Source organism: Camelina sativa, chromosome 15 (assembly GCF_000633955.1).
Source record: "Camelina sativa cultivar DH55 chromosome 15, Cs, whole genome shotgun sequence".
NCBI lineage: Eukaryota > Viridiplantae > Streptophyta > Magnoliopsida > Brassicales > Brassicaceae > Camelina > Camelina sativa.
The window spans coordinates 25,203,155-25,222,973 of NC_025699.1; the positions used below are offsets into that span (position 1 = coordinate 25,203,155).

Sequence of the window (19,819 nt, forward strand, 5' to 3'; positions counted from 1 at the left end):
TCTCCAACTAATAAATCGCTTCATCGCCCGGTCAACTGATAAATGCTTTCCTTTCTATCAACTCCTCCGAGGAAACAAAGATTTTCATTGGGATGAAGATTGCGAGATCGCCTAAAGGCAGTTGAAGGAGTATCTGACCAGTCACCCGGTGCTAGTCAAACCAGAGGACAGCAAAACATTATATATCTACGTCTCGGTTTCCAGTTCGACAGTTAGCGGCGTATTAGTCCGAGACGACCGTGGAGACCAAAGGCCAATCTTCTACACTAGAAAAGCCCTCAACGATGCGGAGACACGGTATCCCCCGCTAGAAAAACTGGCCCTCGCCGTAATTGTTGTTGCGCGTAAGCTCCGACCTTATTTCCAATCGTATTTTGTCGTCGTGTTTACCGATCAGCCACTCCAAACTATCCTCCATAGCCCTCTCCAATATGGACGAATGGCGAAGTGGGCGGTCGAGTTGAGCGAGTACGATATTGAATACGCTCTCATCCAAGTTTGAAGTCGCAATTCCTGGCCGATTTCATCACCGAGCTGTCTCCTGAACTCGGGGACCCTACCCCTAAAGAGGAACATTGGACGATGTTCATCGATGGATCATCATCTCATCAGGGGTCTGGCGTGGGACTCATTCTCCGATCTCCGGTTGGCAAAGTACTTGAACAAGCATTGAATCTTGATATTAAAGCATCAAAAAATGAATCGCTGGGCAGCTTGAGATTAAGCTTAAGCTTTATATCTCCGACAGAATCGTCCCGCCTGATCGATGGGCAGCTCGGCGTTTAAAAGCCCGAAGTGCCAAATACATCCTCTTGGATGGAAACTTATACTGTCGCAGTTCGTCCGGAATATTCCTTACCTACGTTAGTCGCGAGGAAGCCGAACGAATCATGATGGAAGTACCCGAAGGTGACGGTGGCAACCATTCCCGCGGACGTGCACTTGCGTTGAAGATCAAGAAGGACGGTCATTACTAGCCAACCATGATTGCCGACTGTGAGGCCTTCTCGGCGAAGTGCGAAGCTTATCAGCGTCATGGGCCAATGCAACATGTCCCGCCCAAACTGCTGAGTACCGTTACAGCTTCGTATCCTTTCATGCGCTGGGCCATGGATCTTGTAGGACCTTTGCCACCGACAAGGTCCAAGAAATTCATCTTTGTGCTAACCGATTACTTCACTAAGTTGATAGAAGCAGAGTCGTTCACTAAGATCCAATCTTTAGACGTGACCAATTTCATATGTAAAAACGTTATATGTCGTCACGAACTCCCGTACGAGATCGTCACCGACAATGGCACGCAGTTCACCTCGCTCATCACCAGGCGCTTTTTGAGTAAGTGGCAAATTCGTCTGAGTACCTCGACTCCCCGATATCCTCAAGGGAATGGTCAAGCGAGGCTACAAATAAATCAATCGTCGACGGACTGAAGAAACGACTCGGGCGAAGAAAGGGAGCATGGGCAGACCATCTCAATGGCGTGTTGTGGTCCTACCAAACAACCCCGCGGTGATCTATGGGCCAGTCCCCATTTTCTTTGGCCTACGGGATTGAGGCACTTGCTCTAGCAGAGGCAGGTGTTCTAACACTTCATCGCACCATGATGGTCGACAATCCTGACCTTAATAATGATTTGTTGGTCGATCACGTCGACTTTGCTGAGGAATTGCGCGACCAGGCTCTAGTACGGATTCAACACTATCAAGACGCAGCAACTCGGTACTACAACAAGACTGTTTGTGATGCGGGCGTTTCAATGTAAGCAACTTGGCCCTACGAGAAGTTTACGAAAACACCAGAGAGGTCAACGCCAGTAAACTCGGTGCTCGATGGGAGGGACCATACCTCGTACCCAACCTTCACTTATTTTTCATTTCAATATGAACTACGACCGGTTTGATCCCTGTTTTAGGGTACGTAGGCAACTCGATATCTTTTTATTAAGATTAAGCGAGTGCAGCTAGATTATCAATAAAGTTTCTTTTGGTGAAATTTCCATTAAATTTGAATAGATTACATTTAGTTCGGCAATTCGCCAAAAAAATTCAGTTTGGCAATTCGCCAAAAAAAAAAACGACAAGCATCCTATCAGCGAATTAGTTTCCATGGGAAGGCAACTCATGAGTCTTCCAATCTCGGCACAAACTGACTCCCATCACTAGCATTTTGGACGGTCCTGCAATCTCATAATGGGAGCCGGACCGGATAGATTGGATTCCAACGGTTCTTCCTGCTCAGTTCATATCGCGGGACCTGAAGCTCCCGCCTTAAGGCTTCAAGCCTTTCTATCGGCACTTCGGAGCCCTTGGACACCATATCCTCCAAGAAGGCACATGGACCTTCTATGGCATGACTCTCGGGGAAGAAATGATCTGTCGACTCCAAGTAGATGACATACCGCCTCAGCCTCTCCATGCAGCCTCGGTAAGCCCAAACGTATGTGATGCGGGCAAAGTTACACTCTCCCAAAGGTTCGTAATCACCTTCAGGTAAGTTGGACACCACCATGCGGGCGATCTGTTCTTCGCACGAGGCATGCTCGGCAAGTAGACGAGTCATGCGCCACTTCGCCAGGAAGAAGCTTTGGGCAATGAGCTCATCCAGGGACTCGAATAGTCCCTTCCAATCGGCAGAGCCGAAAAACTTGCTCGAGTTTAGGACGAAGCGCGTTGATGTACGCGCCTAGTCTCTTGCGGCGAGCTCGGTACTCACGGAGTTCCTTTTGCAAGGATCCCCTTCCGGTTTGACGATGTTGAAACTCGGAACGAGTTCGCGGGATCGAGACATCTCTGTCTACTCTTGAGGAGGTTTGTTGTCCGACGCATTCGGATCGAAACCGCTAGCTCTAGCGTCCATCCGTTCTCGGACACGTCTCAACCATGCAGATCGGGTAGTCTCTGGCATCTTTGCTAATTTCGTTCGAATGCTCTGAACATTTCCAACCCTTCCCCTATTTATACTAAAATCTGGGACGCAACCGCCATTAATCTCCAAGAATCACTCTAAAAGACCGTGCAAACATTCAATGTTTCTTGACACGTGTCCCAAAAAAAATCAATATTTATATATACATCAGTTCTCACTCCGACCTGGATTGGATATTCGTCAGTTCGGACCGAACTCATTAACAAATACATTCGAAGTAGAATATATTCTTCGTTGACACCCTGGCTAAGTGATCAACTTGCGTCACAACGCATTAGCTTTCATTTGTAGGGATAAGCCGAACCCATAGTGTTTTATTTCGCACCGGACCTTTAGCTTTCATTTGTAGGGATAAGCTGAACCCAGAGTATTTATTTCGCACCCGACCTTTAGTTCGGACGGAATGGATAGCCGAACCCAGAGAATTGTTTCGCAGTCCGACTTCCGAACTAGAGCAAAGGAGATAAGCCGAACCCAGAGTATTTATTTCGCACCCGACCTTTAGTTCAGACGGAATGGTTAGCCGAACCCAGAGAATTGTTTCGCAGTCCTACTTCCAAACTAGAGCAAAGGAGATAAGCCGAGCCCAACATCTCGCCCTCCGAACAAACACATTCTGTTAGGGATAAATGTCCCACCTTCGGAGCCCAGAGTTTTTGTCTCCTCAGTTATTTAACACAAAAATTACTTGATGTAAGCCGGAAGACGTCCTACCTCTTGTACAATTTTAAAATAAATAAAAACAAATTTCAAATCTTATTCAGCCTGCCATAATACGGCAGAGTCTTATTGTTCAATTAAAGCTTAAGGCTCATATCGCCAATACAAAATATACTAATTCCGAGCTAGTGCGCCACTGGTGGCAATCTCACGAGCACTCGTCTTAAGTCGCTTCGGCATCGGCCATAACAGCTGCAGCCCAGTCTTCTCCCATTCGTCGGGACAAGTTTCCAGTGCTCTAGTCTTTTGTTCGGCTTTATCGAGCAGATCGTTAGTTCTTTTTCTTTTCGCCTTAAGTGCAGCGATCTCGGCCTCCAGATTTTCTAGCTGGCGATCAATCCCGCATTTCTTCATATGAAACTACTGAAGGTCTTGGCTTAATTCATGATGCATGGCTTCAACCTGCACAAACAAAAAGGGATTCAGAGCGATAATGGGTTGGTTGTTCATTAACAAAGAAGGACAATTACCTGGCGAAAGAAGTTATGGGCCTCAGCGATATCGGTCTCATTAGCACGCCTGTTTATGTAAAACAGCATAATATCAGTCAGAACGAAGTTACCGTTTAAAGCGGGATCTGTTTGGGTAGGCCTTCGATTCATCTCCCGAAGGCACTCGTTGCAATACGTAATCAAACACGGCGGTAAAGCAGCTATCCTATTAAACCCATTCTCGATCCAATTTCTGGGATGGGATTCAAGCAGTTTGAGTTTAAGCAATAACTCACGATGCACTTGTTCCGAGGCAGCAAGTCGATCACGATACTCAGTATGACGATCCTCCACGGAATGGAAAAATCCTTCTAAGTCACGTCTTTTTTCCGAATTGACACGAAACATTAACATCCATGGAACCCGGATGTTTGGATAATAGGGCATTCCTCTTTCGATGGCCTCAGCATTCGAGAATGTTGGGACATCGTTCCCAGCGAGTGGGGATTCAACACTGCTAATAGAGCTAGGCATTGTTTCGATATAGAGTTTGTCTCAACTTGGATAATTTTGAAACAATGCTGGTCTATTTATATGAATCTAGGGAGAGGCGTCTTTTCCAATTTCGTGGGTCGAAACGATTAAACCAAAAGTTCTGAAACGGAAAAGGAAAATTTCCAATAAATAAAAGGTAAGTTTCGAAACGATTAAACCAAAAGTTAAAATGGGTCGAACAAGTCGGCAATGTCATTACATGGGTATCGAACCCAGAAACAAAAAGGAGGAAGAGAAGTAATAAGATGGTCATACGTCAGAGGGATCGGATAAGTCAGCATGGAAAAAGCCGGCGTTGGATCCATGTGGATCCCTAACGGAGTCCGGAGCACAAGTCCCTAGGTGAAGAAGCCCGAAGTTGAGCTGATTTGGGGACATGTTGAGATCACCTTCCTCTAACTCGATTATATCCAAGGCCTCGACGATCACCGAAGCTTCGGTTTCGTTCTTGTTAATATCGGCAATCTGCTCCTTAGGGATGATCGCCCCGTTCTTGAGTAAGTGGTCCACGATCTCCTTGACTCTGACAGCTTTGTTGAGCACATCCTCCTTTGGGCGAGCTACTTTTTCTTGTTCAACCAAATAAGCTTTCACCTTGTCCAATCGGTCCTAAGCCTTCTTTGTTGTCCTAGACACTTTGGCTAAGCGATCTCCACGAAGTTGTTTGACCTCCGAGGTGAATTTCGAGCCCAGATCATTGAAATCCCACTGTAGCTTGGCTTTTTCTTCTTCGAGAATTCTTCCACGAGATTCCAGTTCGCCAATCTTCACCTCGGAACTAGCAATGGACTCATCCCTCTTAACGATCATACCCTGCAACTCCAGGATCCTCTCATCATTGGCTTTGTCAGCAGTCCTGATCTGCTCCAAACTCTCTTTCAGATGGTCGAACTTTGAAGCTGACGACGTCTTAAGACATCTATCGTACAACTGAGTCAATGAGTTGACATGGGCGGTGGTCTGCAAGAACAGATAAAGAATGTCAAGAGGAAATTGTTTATATAAAACGAGAAAGCAGTAAGAGGTATGTACCATTAGAAGAGATTGGGCAGTGTTGAGATATGCTTCCTCGAATTCCAAGTCACTTGTCTTGGGGAGAATCCGATGAGAAATTTTCAGGTTCCGAAAGAGCTCGCTCGCAGCCGCCCGATCTGTGACTAGGGGGCAATCGCCAAAATAATCGATGGCAAATTTATCAGTTCGGTCATCTTTCCTTCTAATTCGTAATCGATCAGCAAATTCTGCAGGTTCCAACCCGGCATCTTCGGCCGAACGTTAGCGACTAATCGTAGGCAGCGGTTGAGAAAAAGAGTCATCTCCGATCTGTTTTTCGTTCTTTTTCTTCTTCTTTTTCTTCTTTCTCTCCCCGGTCTTGAGCGGGGGAATGTTTTGCTCAGCGACTGAGAGGGTGTTTTCCTCTGGAATCAAAGGGGGATCGCCCACATCCGCGGAATCCTCGAAACCCTCTATGTCGATGGTTTCCTCGTTATCTCGAACGAGATCAGCGTCAGATTGGACTTTGGCATTGGAGTCCGGATGCACGATTTGAAGGCAACTGGCCTCCATAAAACATGATCCGACCGGTTCTGAGGTTTGCCCCAGCGAACTCGCAAAACTTAGGAATTTTTTCCTGGCTTTTCCCATCGCTCTTTCGACACGAATACAAGTGATCAATTCCCACTACCGATTAGCACCGGATAATAATGCGTCTCTAACGGAATGATAGGCACGAGCTAGACGTGTCGGACAGAAGGGGCGATCTGAAAACAAGGGACAGAAAGTTAAAACTAGTTGGAAAAGACATGATCAATCAAAACACGCGGATAATTAAAGATCTACCAGGATTTCTATTCTACACTCTCCGATGGAAGCCCAGTGGGTCCTCTAACGAATACTGGTCGACGCGATCATAAAAGTAGCGGGTAGCCAACTTTTTGAAGTTAATAACTTTCTTGCCAGGAAGAAAGTTGTGTTTCGGTTTCATGTTCACCGCCCAATTATTTTCACCTTTCAACGATTTAAAATTCGATAGTTGCTCAAAGAATAGAACTCCGATCTCAACCCCTACTTCAGACGCTATAGTGACGGCGGCAGTGAAATTACAAATACTGCCCGGTTTGAGCTGGCAGATCGGCATCTTGCGTCGTTGGGCGTATCTCGACAATAAAGCTGGAATTGGAAACCAAAGGCGGCATTCAGTAAAGTAATCCTCGTACAGGCAGATGTATCCTTTCGGAGGATTTCAGGGACGATGGTCATCTCGTGGGTTTAGAATCGTGACACCGCTGTTCCCCAGGCCGAATGAGTTCAGCATGTCATTGACTGACCTGATGCTACTCAGGGTCCTTTCGCCTCCAATTTTTCCTTTATGGTCCAACAATGGCGGAATGGTCATCGATCGAGATTCCCAGGGGGATGAACCGACCTTCTTCTAGGCGCAGATCGACATGGGGTGGTTCATTATTCCCATCTTTGTGGCGATCTGTGGGTTGAGTTCGTGAGGAAGAAGCCCCAACGGAAGGGGAAGTTGAGCTTCAGAGCCCGATCTGGGAGAGCTTCCGACCTGCGCAACACGCTTTAGATTGGGCACTTTACGTTTGGAATTGCGCTGAAATAGGTGATCACTTTCGATTTCAGGCAAGGAGATGGGATCCGAAGTGCTCGTCATGACAGATGATCGGAGAGTGCGGAGGAAAGCTGGAAATTGCAATAATAAATAAATAAGCAAAGAGGAAAGAGAATAGAGTGGAATACCTTGTGTTGTTGGGGAAAAATAAGAAATGAAGAGGGGAGCTGCGTATTTATAGAATCAGATGGGCGGCAACCCTACAAAAGTTATCATAATCTACGCGACCTTTCAGCTTCCAACCTTGATGCGACGTATGTGACACGTGTTGCGACAACAATTGGTGGAAATTCGGGAAAATTAATCTGAATTTTGGTTTAGATAGGATAATTTTTTCCTAAAGTTCTGATATTCGAATTTACTTCCGAATATTCCAAACTGAGGGGGGACTAATTGTTGGTGCGGGATTTAGCACCCCCGTCATACCGGTTTAAACCAGAAAGATAAATCAATCATTTAACCGAGAATCCGATCTAACCTTAATTTTAGTGGACGCCTTGAAGCCAGTCAGATCGGAGGGCCCAGCCCCGAGGATGAAGAGCCGACTTCCCAGTTCGCCTTTTAACTGACCTGGCGAGAAAGAAGTAACTTTCCAAATCTTGGTTAAAGTTATAAGGAAATTTAATATATTCTGTAATTTTGTAAAGAGTATAAATAAGGGGAGATCCTTCCATTGTAAATCATCCAACAATTAATACAAAAACTCATTTTCTCTTTGTTCTTGCAAAAAGCCTAACTTGAGCCCTAAGAGATTAAACCCCCTTTCCGATTTCAAGCTTTGATCGAGTTTCTTGAAAGATTACTTCTTTGAATTTGTTTCCCCCATCAAACAAATTCAATGTAGAAACCTAGTTTCTACAATTCATAAATCTGTAGCTTTCGTTAAGTCGTCTTACCTCAAACGAGTCAGCGTTGGTGATTAAACCTGCCGTCGTCACATGCAACCGCTGAATCGGTCGATTCCTTCTACGCAAATTCACATTTTGACAACCGGAGAATCATGAAAGACGAATTTCTGACTGTTTCACCTTTCAATTTGGTGGAACATCTCCGAACTTTTCACTATTAAAACAATCTTGAAATAGAAAGAGAGATACAAAGAGACAATAGAAAAAAAAAACGTTTTTTTATTCCCAGCCAATAATCTATTAACACCCATCTGGTTATTAACGATTTTATATATTAGCATCGATCCTTAAGAAAATTTTGCTGTTTTCATTAAAATTAATCAAATTTCTTATTAAGCAACTCTAAGAAACTAACTAAAGACCATCGATAGAGATGGTCTAAGGGGCAAATCTTTATTTCTCTCTCTTTGCTTAAAAGCTCTGTCTTCTGTTGATTAATTAATTTAAATTTGCGTTTTTAACATGAAAAGGACCATGCATCTACCAAGTTAAGAATTTATTATATCAAGGATTATTATAATTTTTCTTTCTTTTTTAGTTAAAAAATATTATATGAGATATTTCCACGAGGATATTTGCATAAGATATACATGTCTGCGATACATTATATAGTTAAGAATTTGAAGTGAGGGTTAATAGAAGAGAGATATGGAGGAATATAGACTTGGAGAGCTGAGACACATCCTGACGACGGTTTTCCTGTCGGGATTCGCCGATTTCTTGCTAAGGCCTGTGATAACTGACGTTACCGTCGCCGCGGTTTGCGCCGGCCAAAAGGATTCATGTTCTCTCGCCGTCTACCTCACCGGAGTACAACAAGTGGTATCCACCTCTACTTATATCTACACATATATACATATCTCTGGTTTTTTTGTTGTTATGAGTCTTATGACCAAACACTTCCAAAACCAATTCAATATTTTTAAATTTGCAATCCGAGAATGACATGTGAAAATGGTGAAAAAGGCGGTAGGACTCGGGACAATGTTCATGATGCCAGTGATTGGGAATTTTGCTGACAGATATGGAATCAAAATACTACTCACTCTTCCCATGTGCCTTTCTATTCTTCCTCCAGGTTCCTTTTTTTTTTTCTTAACAATTTTTGTTTTCAGTTTTTACATTTTAATATAGAATTTATAAGTTGTATAGTTCTAATAAAATAAAAGAATTCCATGCAAAGCCAATCATTAGTTGTATATACCAATAATTAAAAAAGCTAACGTCTTAAGCCGGCAAAAAAAAAGCTAACGTCTTAAAAAATAGCCAATTAATCAGGTGAGCCAAACTACTATAACAAAAGATACTTTGACTTTTTTTTTTAAAATTTATCTGATTGTGGACACCTCACGATTCCATTACATGAGTATAGTGCCAGCGTAAAATAATATGAGATCCTTCCCCACGTATATCACGTTTTGCCACAGGAAAAAAGATGACAGCATTTGGTTTCCCTTTAATGTTTTAACGGGTTCTCTTTTATTTTTTTTCCTTTTTAATGACTTCTTTAATTTTATTAGTGTGGGCAATAAACTTAATTAAATAATAAAAATAATATACATATATATATATATATATTAAAAAAAAGCTTTGAAACACTTAACAAGGATAATCGACAATGATACTCTTATTACAAATTTACAACTTTGTTCTTGCAATATCAAAATAAGAACATGAGAGAGAATAGACATGGTAACAACTGTTTTGAGGAATATTTGCTTTTGATAACAGATCCGCTGCTCGATTGTTCTTTTTTTTTTTCTTTGTTCTTTTTCTTTCATTAGTGCCCGTAATTTTTTACTAGATAGCAGAGGTTGTAATAATTCATCAAATATACAAAAGCCTGAAACTGTTCATCAAATAAACTCAAGGTTGTAACGAGCTTTACAATAATTCGTCACAAAAATCAAATGTTGTGATGGTTCAATTGAAATGTTGCAACAATATATTTATTTAAGTATATTTTAGTGTTTAAAAAACAAAGATAAAGAGTTAAACTGAGATATGCTACCGTAAAAAATATTTAGAGTGTAGTATTTCCAGGATTATTTGTTTATATATAGTTTATTATGATCAATATAACAATTTTTAAAGCAATAAATTATAGTATAGTATTCCCAGAATTAATATGTGTGTTCAATTATGCTAAAATGTACTAAATGCTCGCAGCGATATTAGGGTATAGAAGGGATACCAGTTTTTTCTATGCATATTATATAATCAAGAGTCTATTCGATATGGTCTGCGAAGGTACCGTTGACTGTCTCGCCTATGCTTATGTGGTAAAGTTTGTTCTCATTTTACCATATGATCATATTATATGATGTTTTGGTCTTCTAAAACACACTCATAGTTTACACTTCTTCAATTATATTAGGCCAAAAATGTTCATGGCAGAAAAAGAATATCAATGTTTGGAGTTTTAGCTGGTGTCAGATCGATTTCCGGAGTTTGTGCAACATTCTCAGCTCGTTTCCTACCCATTGCTTCGACTTTTCAGGTAGCTGATGATCATACATAGTACACACTTCCCAAAAATGACGAGTTTAAGAGATAATCTCAAAAGAAGATTCAATCACACAATCAGTTTCATAAGTTTACCAAAAATTTTAAAAATACTCTTAAGATTTGTTTCTACAAGTTTTTATATTGGTTATCTAATAAAATATACAGTAGGAATTTCAATTGCAAAAGGTTGAGAAAAAATTGGTATGCCCTGAAGATTCGTCTTTTTTCCTTAACTTAGATTAAATTTTTATTTTGCATATATCCTTATCTCGTCTATATGAGAGAGTATAACAAAATTTTTAATATATTAGGTTTCAGCTATGTCACTATTCGTTGGCCTAGTGTACATGAGAATTTTCCTAAAAGAGAGATTACACAATAATGATGATTATAACTATGAAGAAGAGGTTGGTCATGGTGGTGGTAGAAATGATCAAGAGGTTCATGATGGTGGTAATCTAAAGATGTTGGCGGAGCCGATTCTAAGAGACGCACCAATTAAGACACATGTCTTCAACACTAATTATTCCTCTCTAAAAGATATGGTCAGCTTGATAAAGAATAGGTACGTTTCACATATATACAATCTACGCATATATGGTGTCCTCTAAGTAAATATATGTGACTTATATATAACCAAATGATGGATATGGGCTTTACAATACAGCACCATACTCATTCAAGCATTGGTTGTTACATTCTTTGCTACCTTCTCGCAAAGTGGAATGGGGTCTGCTTTCATGGTTTGTCTCATCTCCACACTTTTATATGCATCTATTAATTAAAACAAATATGTATTGAATGTTTTTAATAACACAGTATTTTCTGAAAGCCCGTTTTGGGTTCAACAAAAATGACTTTGCTGAGCTCTTGCTGTTGGTTAACATAATTGGCTCCATCTCCCAGGTAAATATTGTAAAATCCATGTAATAGTAGTTATCGGTTACAATTACAGAAATATTGTTCAGTTATACCTGCTACTAAATTTATTGTTTTCAGCTGTTTATATTGCCGATATTGGTTTCTGCCATTGGGGAACGTAAGGTGTTATCAACAGGGCTTCTTATGGAATTTTTAAACGTAAACATTCGAAACTATTTCTTTTTTTTTTTCTTCATTTTTTCCCACCTAGTCTGTGACATCCTAATTAGTATTAAAATTGATGTCCTTAATCATGATATATATAGACCAACTAAATTTGGTTATGTGTTTGTGATGCAGGCAGCTTGTCTTAGTGTTGCGTGGTCAGCATGGGTGAGTTCACTGATAACTCTTAACAAAAGAATATATATATATATATATATATATACATATATATATATATATATATATATTTTTAAACACCATTTTTATTTTATTATACAATTAAGATCCATAATTTGAACGTTAAACATGACCCATAATATTTTCAAGTATAGTTGAGCTTGCCATGGTTGTTCCTTCTATATACCGAGATCTTTGGTCCAAGAGAGTTCAAGATGATTAAACCAGCAAAATATTACATATTAAACAGGATTGTTTGTTTACTGGATCGCATTTAGGTTCCTTATGCGACGACCCTACTTGTACCCGGAGTCATGTTCGTGATGCCATCTGTAAGATTTTATGGCTTCATGGTCCATATAATAGTTGAAATTTTTACTTAGTGTTGCTTAAATACATCTTGGTTATAGGTTTGTGGTATTGCCTCAAGACAAGTTGGATCCAGTGAACAGGTACAACCGTAAATTTATTTTCTTCTCCCAACTTTTCAATTTTTTAACGTCTTTCAAAGAAGATATAAGAAGTATGTAAAGTAATATATAGACTAGGTAAACAACCCGTACATAGTGCGGATAAATCGATTCAAATAAAATTATTATGAGTAAAATTATTATTTGAGATCTAAGATTCGTTTGTATAAAAGAAAATCTGTAACTAATTTTTTATTATTATTTAAATTTGTGACTATTTTGTGTAAAAATATATTTCACCTGTGAAATATTTGAATGTGAAAAAGAAATTGGAAAAGAAATTTAACGTGGAGAAATTTGTATGGACTTTATTTTAATAAAATATGAATAATTATCAATTTAAAAATAATAATTTGTTGTTTTTTAAAGAATAGTAATATATATTCAAATTAAATGGCTACAAATAGTTTTATTTTATGTAATAAATTTTGATTTAAATCTATAGTGGCATAAATGTAATTAGTATAATTAATGAGAATTATTTGCTAAAATGTGCTTCGAGCTCTCTGGCAACGACACATAACATTTTTTCAAGAATGCTTCTCTATTAATATATAAGGGATATTTGATAGGGACTAGGGAGTCATTTAACTTATTATTATTTTTATATAAAAAAAAGGGTTTAATTTGAAGGCTTACCATACTTAACAAGTATTAGAGTTTGAACACACGTTAACACAACTGAACCGAATTTGATCCTACCCTAGTACGGTTTGAGCAACCCAGAACTGGATTGGCTGATAAGACCCTAAATCCTTCATATAATGAGGTTTTGTTAAGATATATAGTTAGAAGAACGTTAGAATTCTCACATTTGAAGTAAGAGATCTAGAGTACAAGAATATGACCAATCCACTCTCGGCTTGGCTTCAAGTTCTACAACGCTTAACGATTAAATGGTACGGCTTTTAAGATATGTAACGATCATCCACAAATCAACAGTCTATTTTGGTTAATAATTAACATACCAAAGACTAACAAGATTAATTACCATAATTTATATTTTTAAATTTGTACCCATCACAGTTATAGTTTCAACAACATAATGATGTCTTTCTTTTCGTTTTTTCTATCTCGTTCTAGGGCAAGGTCCAAGGATGCATATCCGGAGTAAAAGCTTTTGCTGGAGTTGTGGCTCCATTTTTATTTAGTCCATTGACAGGTACATATGTAAACACATAAAATTGAACAATGAACACAGTTCATTAATCATTATCCAAAACACACCATTCATTTCTCACTTTAGAGAGTTAATTAATCATCATCGAGAATAAAATTTCTATTGTGTAACAAATAATTATATTTGGTGTGATATTATAGCGTTGTTTCTCTCCGAAAATGCACCGTTCTATTTTCCTGGATTCAGCCTTCTATGCGTCGCCTTCTCTTTGGTATTCTTTACATCGACATGCGACCATATGACAACTATGTTGATTAATTATAAATATATTTCTAATATTGACTGACATAATGACATTGCTTCACATGCACAGATGATCGGATTCCTTCAGAGTCTTCTGATAAAAGAGCATCCACCTTTGCTGTTAACCAACATAACAATCAACAACCCTTCAGAAGTACAACAAGAGATATATCATGAAGCATATGTATCTTGAATGTTGTACAAATTTGCTTCAAGAGTTCATTTGCAACAAACAGAGAGCTAGTTGTTAACAATAACTTAGTTTTCTTACAAAAATCATTATGACAGATGTTTATTTTTCTTTGGTACGACTTAAAAATCATTTATTTTCGGGTGGACGGTTTATTTCCTGTTGATGTCAAGATCAGTCACAATTAGTATGTTTAGTTCGGTCAAAGGAGGGTCGAAGTTCTCTTTTATTATATTGGTGCCGAGACACGAAAGACGGGTTACAACACGACGTAAACGAGCTACAAACGTGGAAGAGGATAATAGACGAGCTGTTATCTCGTCTATTCTCCGAGTGATTGATTCTAAAACCGTTGACTTCTGCTTGGACGAGCTAGGACTCTTGTAATTGCTGTACTACTTTCCTTGCCTTTTTTCCCGATCCCTCTTTTACACATGCCGTACGCTTGCATTTATAGGGAGTCGTGTCGGTTCGTCTATGCAAAAGACCATAATACCCTCCCTTCCTTTGGAGGTTTATTATGGGCTTTTCCTGGGTTGGGCCTTTTGTTTGGGGTGTGGATCCACCCCCAACATTTCCCCCATGAAACTATCATATATATAGTACCATAAATAGCTAAAACTAAAGTTTAGTGATGTTAATTAAATGCGACATGTTGTTTGTTTAATTTCGCTTATAGATGGACATATATCTGGTGTTAGATTGCAAGTGTTATAGTAGGAAATAAAAAGTTCAGATCTGTTAAAAGTGACTGCTGGATTGGGAAGATTAGAAAGGTGTCGTGTTGCTGTGATGGGACGCGGATATTATAGAGAGAATATGTTTCTACTTATAAATAGGGTTTTGTGTAGTAAAGGGGTGAAACAATAGGTTAGAAGTTGTAAAACAACATATTTGTGGATAGGTAGAGCTTCTAAATGAAGATGAATGGGAAATATCGAAGGGGGTTGGTTAATATATATCTTGATCGATTTTGTGGTTGTTTTTGTATTCATTTACTGCGTAAATTAGATAATTTTAACTATGTATCCGTGAAAAATAAGTGTATGGTGATTTTCGGGGAATAACATTGCCCGGCCGACAAATAGTAGGAGTTTGAGACAAATAAACGAAATTTTTTAACGATTGTTCTAGTCCACCAAGGGATTAATTGTAGCAGCAATTAAGGACATTGTTGTGCTAGAATCCAGAATTAAGGCATGTCTAAGCTAACATGGGTATGTAATATATATATATATATATATATATATATATATATATATATATAAGTCTCGAGCCATGTCCAAAACTACATAAAAAGTCATGTGTTGTGTTATGTGGGAGAAAAACTCACACCTCTAAGTTAAACAGGAAAGATAGGATGGACGAGAGAATAAAAAAGCAGATTTCTTTTATTGCAAGAACAACTATAACGTCTATGGACGAGAGCATGTCTCATACTCCATAATATGATCGTCGAGGATGAACGAGATTCATACACACTCTATGACGAACAAGAATTCCAACAAGAAGATGGAACCGAAATTTATCCGGATCTTTCGTTTTCAGTAAATATGTCTACAAATCTTGAGGATAAATTCCGGTTCCATCTTCTTGTTGGAATTCTTGTTCGTCATAGAGTGTGTATGAATCTCGTTCATCCTCGACGATCATATTATGCAGTATGAGACATGCTCTCATAATATATGCAATCTTACTCTTTGACCATAAAAGAGATGGATTTTAATCATGGCGAATCTAGATTGCAGGACTCCAAATGCACGCTCAACATCTTTTCGTGCACCTTCTTGTTTTTCTGCAAACAAACGATGTTTCGGATGTTGTGGTTGTGGGATGGATTTAACAAATGTCGCCCATTCCGGGTAAATACCATCCGTCAGATAGTAAGCCAAATTATACTCATTTCCGTTGACATAGTACGTAACTTCGGGAGCTCGACCGTAAATAATGTCATTAAATACTGGTGATTGATCAAGAACATTTAAATCGTTACAAGTACCTGGAGCTCCAAAAAATGCGTGCCATATCCAGAGATCTTGTGAAGCTACCGCCTCCAAAACAATTGTTGGTTTACCGGTGCCTCGTGAATACATTCCTTTCCAGGCTGTTGGGCAATTTTTCCACTTCCAATGCATACAGTCGATGCTTCCAACCATCCCGGGAAAACCCCGCAGTTCTCCGTAAAAGAGTAGCCTTTGAAGATCCGCTTGTGTGGGTCGGCGTAGGTATTCAGTGCCAAACAAGTCAACTATTCCGACGACGAAATGTTCCAAACATTTACGAGAAGTCGATTCAGAGATACGTAAATATTCGTCAACCGAGTCCGCCCCAATCCCATATGCTAGTAGTCGAATTGCTGCAGTACATTGTTGTAGCGGTGAGAAACCATTCCGGAAGGTTGCATCCTTTTTTGGTTTAAAATATGGAACTTCTTCACTGAGACGATTCACAATACGCAAGAACAATGACTTGTTCATGCGAAACCGTCGGTGAAATTGCCTCGTCGTGTAAGTTGGATTATCACTAAAATAATCGTTCCACAAACGTTCGTGGCCTTTTTCCCGTTGTCTATCGATATAAATATGTGTATTCTTTTCCTCCGGAATTTCCTCTTCAGTAGCTTCAAATTGATTATTAAATTTCTCTTGAAAAAATTGGTTCATACTATTATTATTTGGATCATAATGATAGTGAAAATTGTTAAAATTGTTGGAAGAAGATGTCATAGAAATGAAGAAGAGAAAGAAATATTTGTTTTGGGTGAGAAGGAATGAAATATTTTATTTTGGTTAGAGAAGGAAATATTTGTTGTTGTAGATAGAAGCAAATGTTTGTTTTGCTGCAAGGAGCAAATGTTTGTTTTTGATGAAAAACCTTGTGCTCTTCTCATCTCATGTATACAAGTGATCAAACTAAAATCCAAAGAAGGCAAAGACATAGCAAACATCACGGGTTCATTCACGAGTACATAGCAACATCACGGGTTCACATAGCTATCAAACTAGCCTAAACAAAAATCCAAACAAAATCCAAACAAATAACAACCACCACACATCACGTGTTTGGTAATACTAAAGCAAACATCAACATCCGAAAGCAAACAACATCCACACATCACGGGTGATCATTACTTGAGCTGGTTCACTTGGTCAGTCAGCTGGGTCACTCGGTCCTTGAGCTGGATCACTTGATCCTTGAGCTGGATCACAAGTACCTTGAGCTGGATCATTTGGTCGTTGAGCTGGATCACTTGTTCGTTGAGCTGGTTCAGTTGAGCTGGATCATTTGGTCGTTGAGCTTCACGGACCTGGTTCCGGAGGCTTGTGAATCCAATCGCAGGAGCTGGTTCCGGAGGATAGTAATAGGTCTCAGCCTCCTCTTTTGACTCAGTACTATAGTCCAATGGGCTGTTTATACCATAGTCATATTCACGGTCCATGACTTCTTCAACCTGAAACCGAAACACATATATAAGTTCATGAAAAACATATATAAAACATGGATTCACATATAGCATATTAACATTGATATGGATTCACAGGTTCATATAGCATATAGCATATAGCATATTAACATGGATTCACGGGTTCACATATAGCATATTAAAACATTGAACAACAAACATAAACATTGATTCATTCTAAACATTGAATCAAATATAAAACATCCACATTCATGAAAAACATATAGCATAGATTCATTCTAAACATTGAACAACAAACAAAATGAGATTCATTAAAAACATAGAGACCATACATAGTGAAACATGGATTCAAACATCCGAGATTCGCATAGACAACAAACAAGATCGTTCATCCCACTAGCTCTCTCACTCTCTGCCTCTGCAAAAGCTCCACAGAACCTGCTCACTTCCTTACTAATTTTTTGCCATCTTTGTCTACAATGGTCAGGACGCCTAGGCTCAGCACCACCACGGACATGACTACTTGTTTCATAGTAGTCTCCTACATGAATCCAAAGGACCCTGCCTTTTGCCCATTCCCAACTATTGCATCATTCGAAGTGTTTAACCACCCGCTTATTAAGACTAAGTCATCTTGTGTCGACCATAACCGTCTCTCCCTACGCTGCTCTGTTGTCTCTTCTGATTGACTAGGAGGTTGACTCGGCTGTGAAGAGGGTTGTGAACTAAAAGGAGGGATTTGGGAGAAAAGCTGTCATATGGGAAGTTAAGAAGGCTAAAGTAGGGTTGAGACTGACTGTTAGGGGTTTTGTTTGATTCTATAGCAATCAGAATTCGAGAAAGATGAAGCTAACAAGGCTGATAGAAGAGAAGTAAGAGATTGCAAGACCATATGCAAACAAGGATGATAGAAGTAACAGAAGAGAAGTAATGAGAGAGTGTGAGAGATTGATAGCATACTCAGATGTAATAAAGAGAAGTTAGGAGATCATTAAATCAAAATTTTGGTGTTGTTAGAGACTTTTAATTCTCAATAACCATCACCTACTTCAGTCAAATCAGAAGTAACTAAGGGTCATTGAGTTTTATTTAACTAAAAGTTTCAAGAGTTTCAAAGGTATTAAAATTTTCGAGTTTTAAATAAGTTTTTAAAGTTTTGAGACAACTCACACCTAAAACAACTAAACTACAATCACAACAATTAATACTAGAACATGACCATATGCGAACAAGACCATCAAACAAACCACAACACTACAGTCTAATGACAACAACAATTAACAAACCACAACACTTACCACACAAACATCCGAGACCATCCAAAAAAACTCATACCAAATCACTTAACAATGTGACTTACCTTTTAGTTTCGAGCAATTGCAGGTTTGTTGATGGTCCTTGATTTAATTTGCCCTGGATAGCCTCACCTAAAAGCCTCCAAAACAAAGCAAAAACAAATAAACTTAATCAGTGTCGATTTCAAAACCGTTATAAGAAAACTCGGAATTCAGTCATAAGAAAAAGCTCACTAAAATCCATGATTGATTAATCAAAACCGTTAATTGACAGATGAGACAAACCCTATACCATCTTACTTAACCAAAACCTAATTCACAGATTTCAATTTTGCCCTAAATCGATGAAACATCCCACAAACAATGACTAAAAGAGTAAACGATGGGACTACCTCTATATCGCCGGAGATGATCTATGCCAGAGAAAGGAGACGACGACACAACGGATCACGAAGAAGATTTCGATTCGCCGGACATGTCAAAGATCGATTCGCCGGAAGTTAAACGGATTTGTCGGGAAACCTTTGCAAAGATCGATTTCAACTGACTAGAGCTCTCGATTTGGGTGTTTTAATCGGAAGATTTTCGTGTTTATACGGCAAGGATGAAGGAAACGAAGCTCTCGCCGTTTTCTCTTTTTCTTTCGCAAACCCTAACCGCGATATCGAAGAAGAAGGGAAATGAAAAAATTGTCTCAACACCCAAAAAACACGATAACTCACGTGATGACACGTAAGCCAGAACTGGGCTTAAAACTGTTCTAGTTTAAGACCCAAAATATTGCTCTTAATCCACTATTCCATTTTTTTATATTTTAAACAGGCTTAGAACACATGAAATGTTGCCCTATTAAGGATGGCCTTAGTGTTTAATTAACCTTTTTTTTGTTTTCGGAGAAAGAGATAAAAGAAAAAATTGAAGTTTATGTGTATTTCTTATTTTTTTGCTTTTTTCACCTATCACACACATTTTGGACCATCAATGTTGAACCATCACACATATTTTGTCTAGTTAAACTAACACACATTTTGGACCATCAATTTTCGGACCATCTCTCAATTGCGAACTGTACGATGAAAAT

The 19,819-nt window shown here is 39.1% G+C and overlaps 1 protein-coding gene across 2 annotated transcripts; it reads left to right on the forward strand.

The window, feature by feature from the left end:
- LOC104747494 (tetracycline resistance protein, class A-like) lies at window positions 8,739–14,159 on the forward strand. 2 transcript variants are annotated; one of them, XM_010469133.1, is made up of 14 exons: window positions 8,739–8,987; window positions 9,132–9,243; window positions 10,335–10,447; window positions 10,543–10,665; window positions 10,985–11,238; window positions 11,341–11,416; window positions 11,493–11,579; window positions 11,673–11,753; window positions 11,895–11,927; window positions 12,215–12,268; window positions 12,347–12,388; window positions 13,490–13,568; window positions 13,727–13,797; window positions 13,900–14,159. In XM_010469133.1, the coding sequence occupies exons 1-14, from the start codon at window positions 8,814–8,816 to the stop codon at window positions 14,020–14,022; spliced, it is 1,422 nt and encodes a 473-aa protein (XP_010467435.1). In that variant the 5' UTR covers window positions 8,739–8,813; the 3' UTR covers window positions 14,023–14,159. The 2 variants fall into 2 exon arrangements, 1 of the variants encoding a protein (XP_010467435.1); XR_761165.1 differs by lacking the exons at window positions 13,490–13,568; window positions 13,727–13,797; window positions 13,900–14,159 and having other exon boundaries at window positions 12,092–12,268.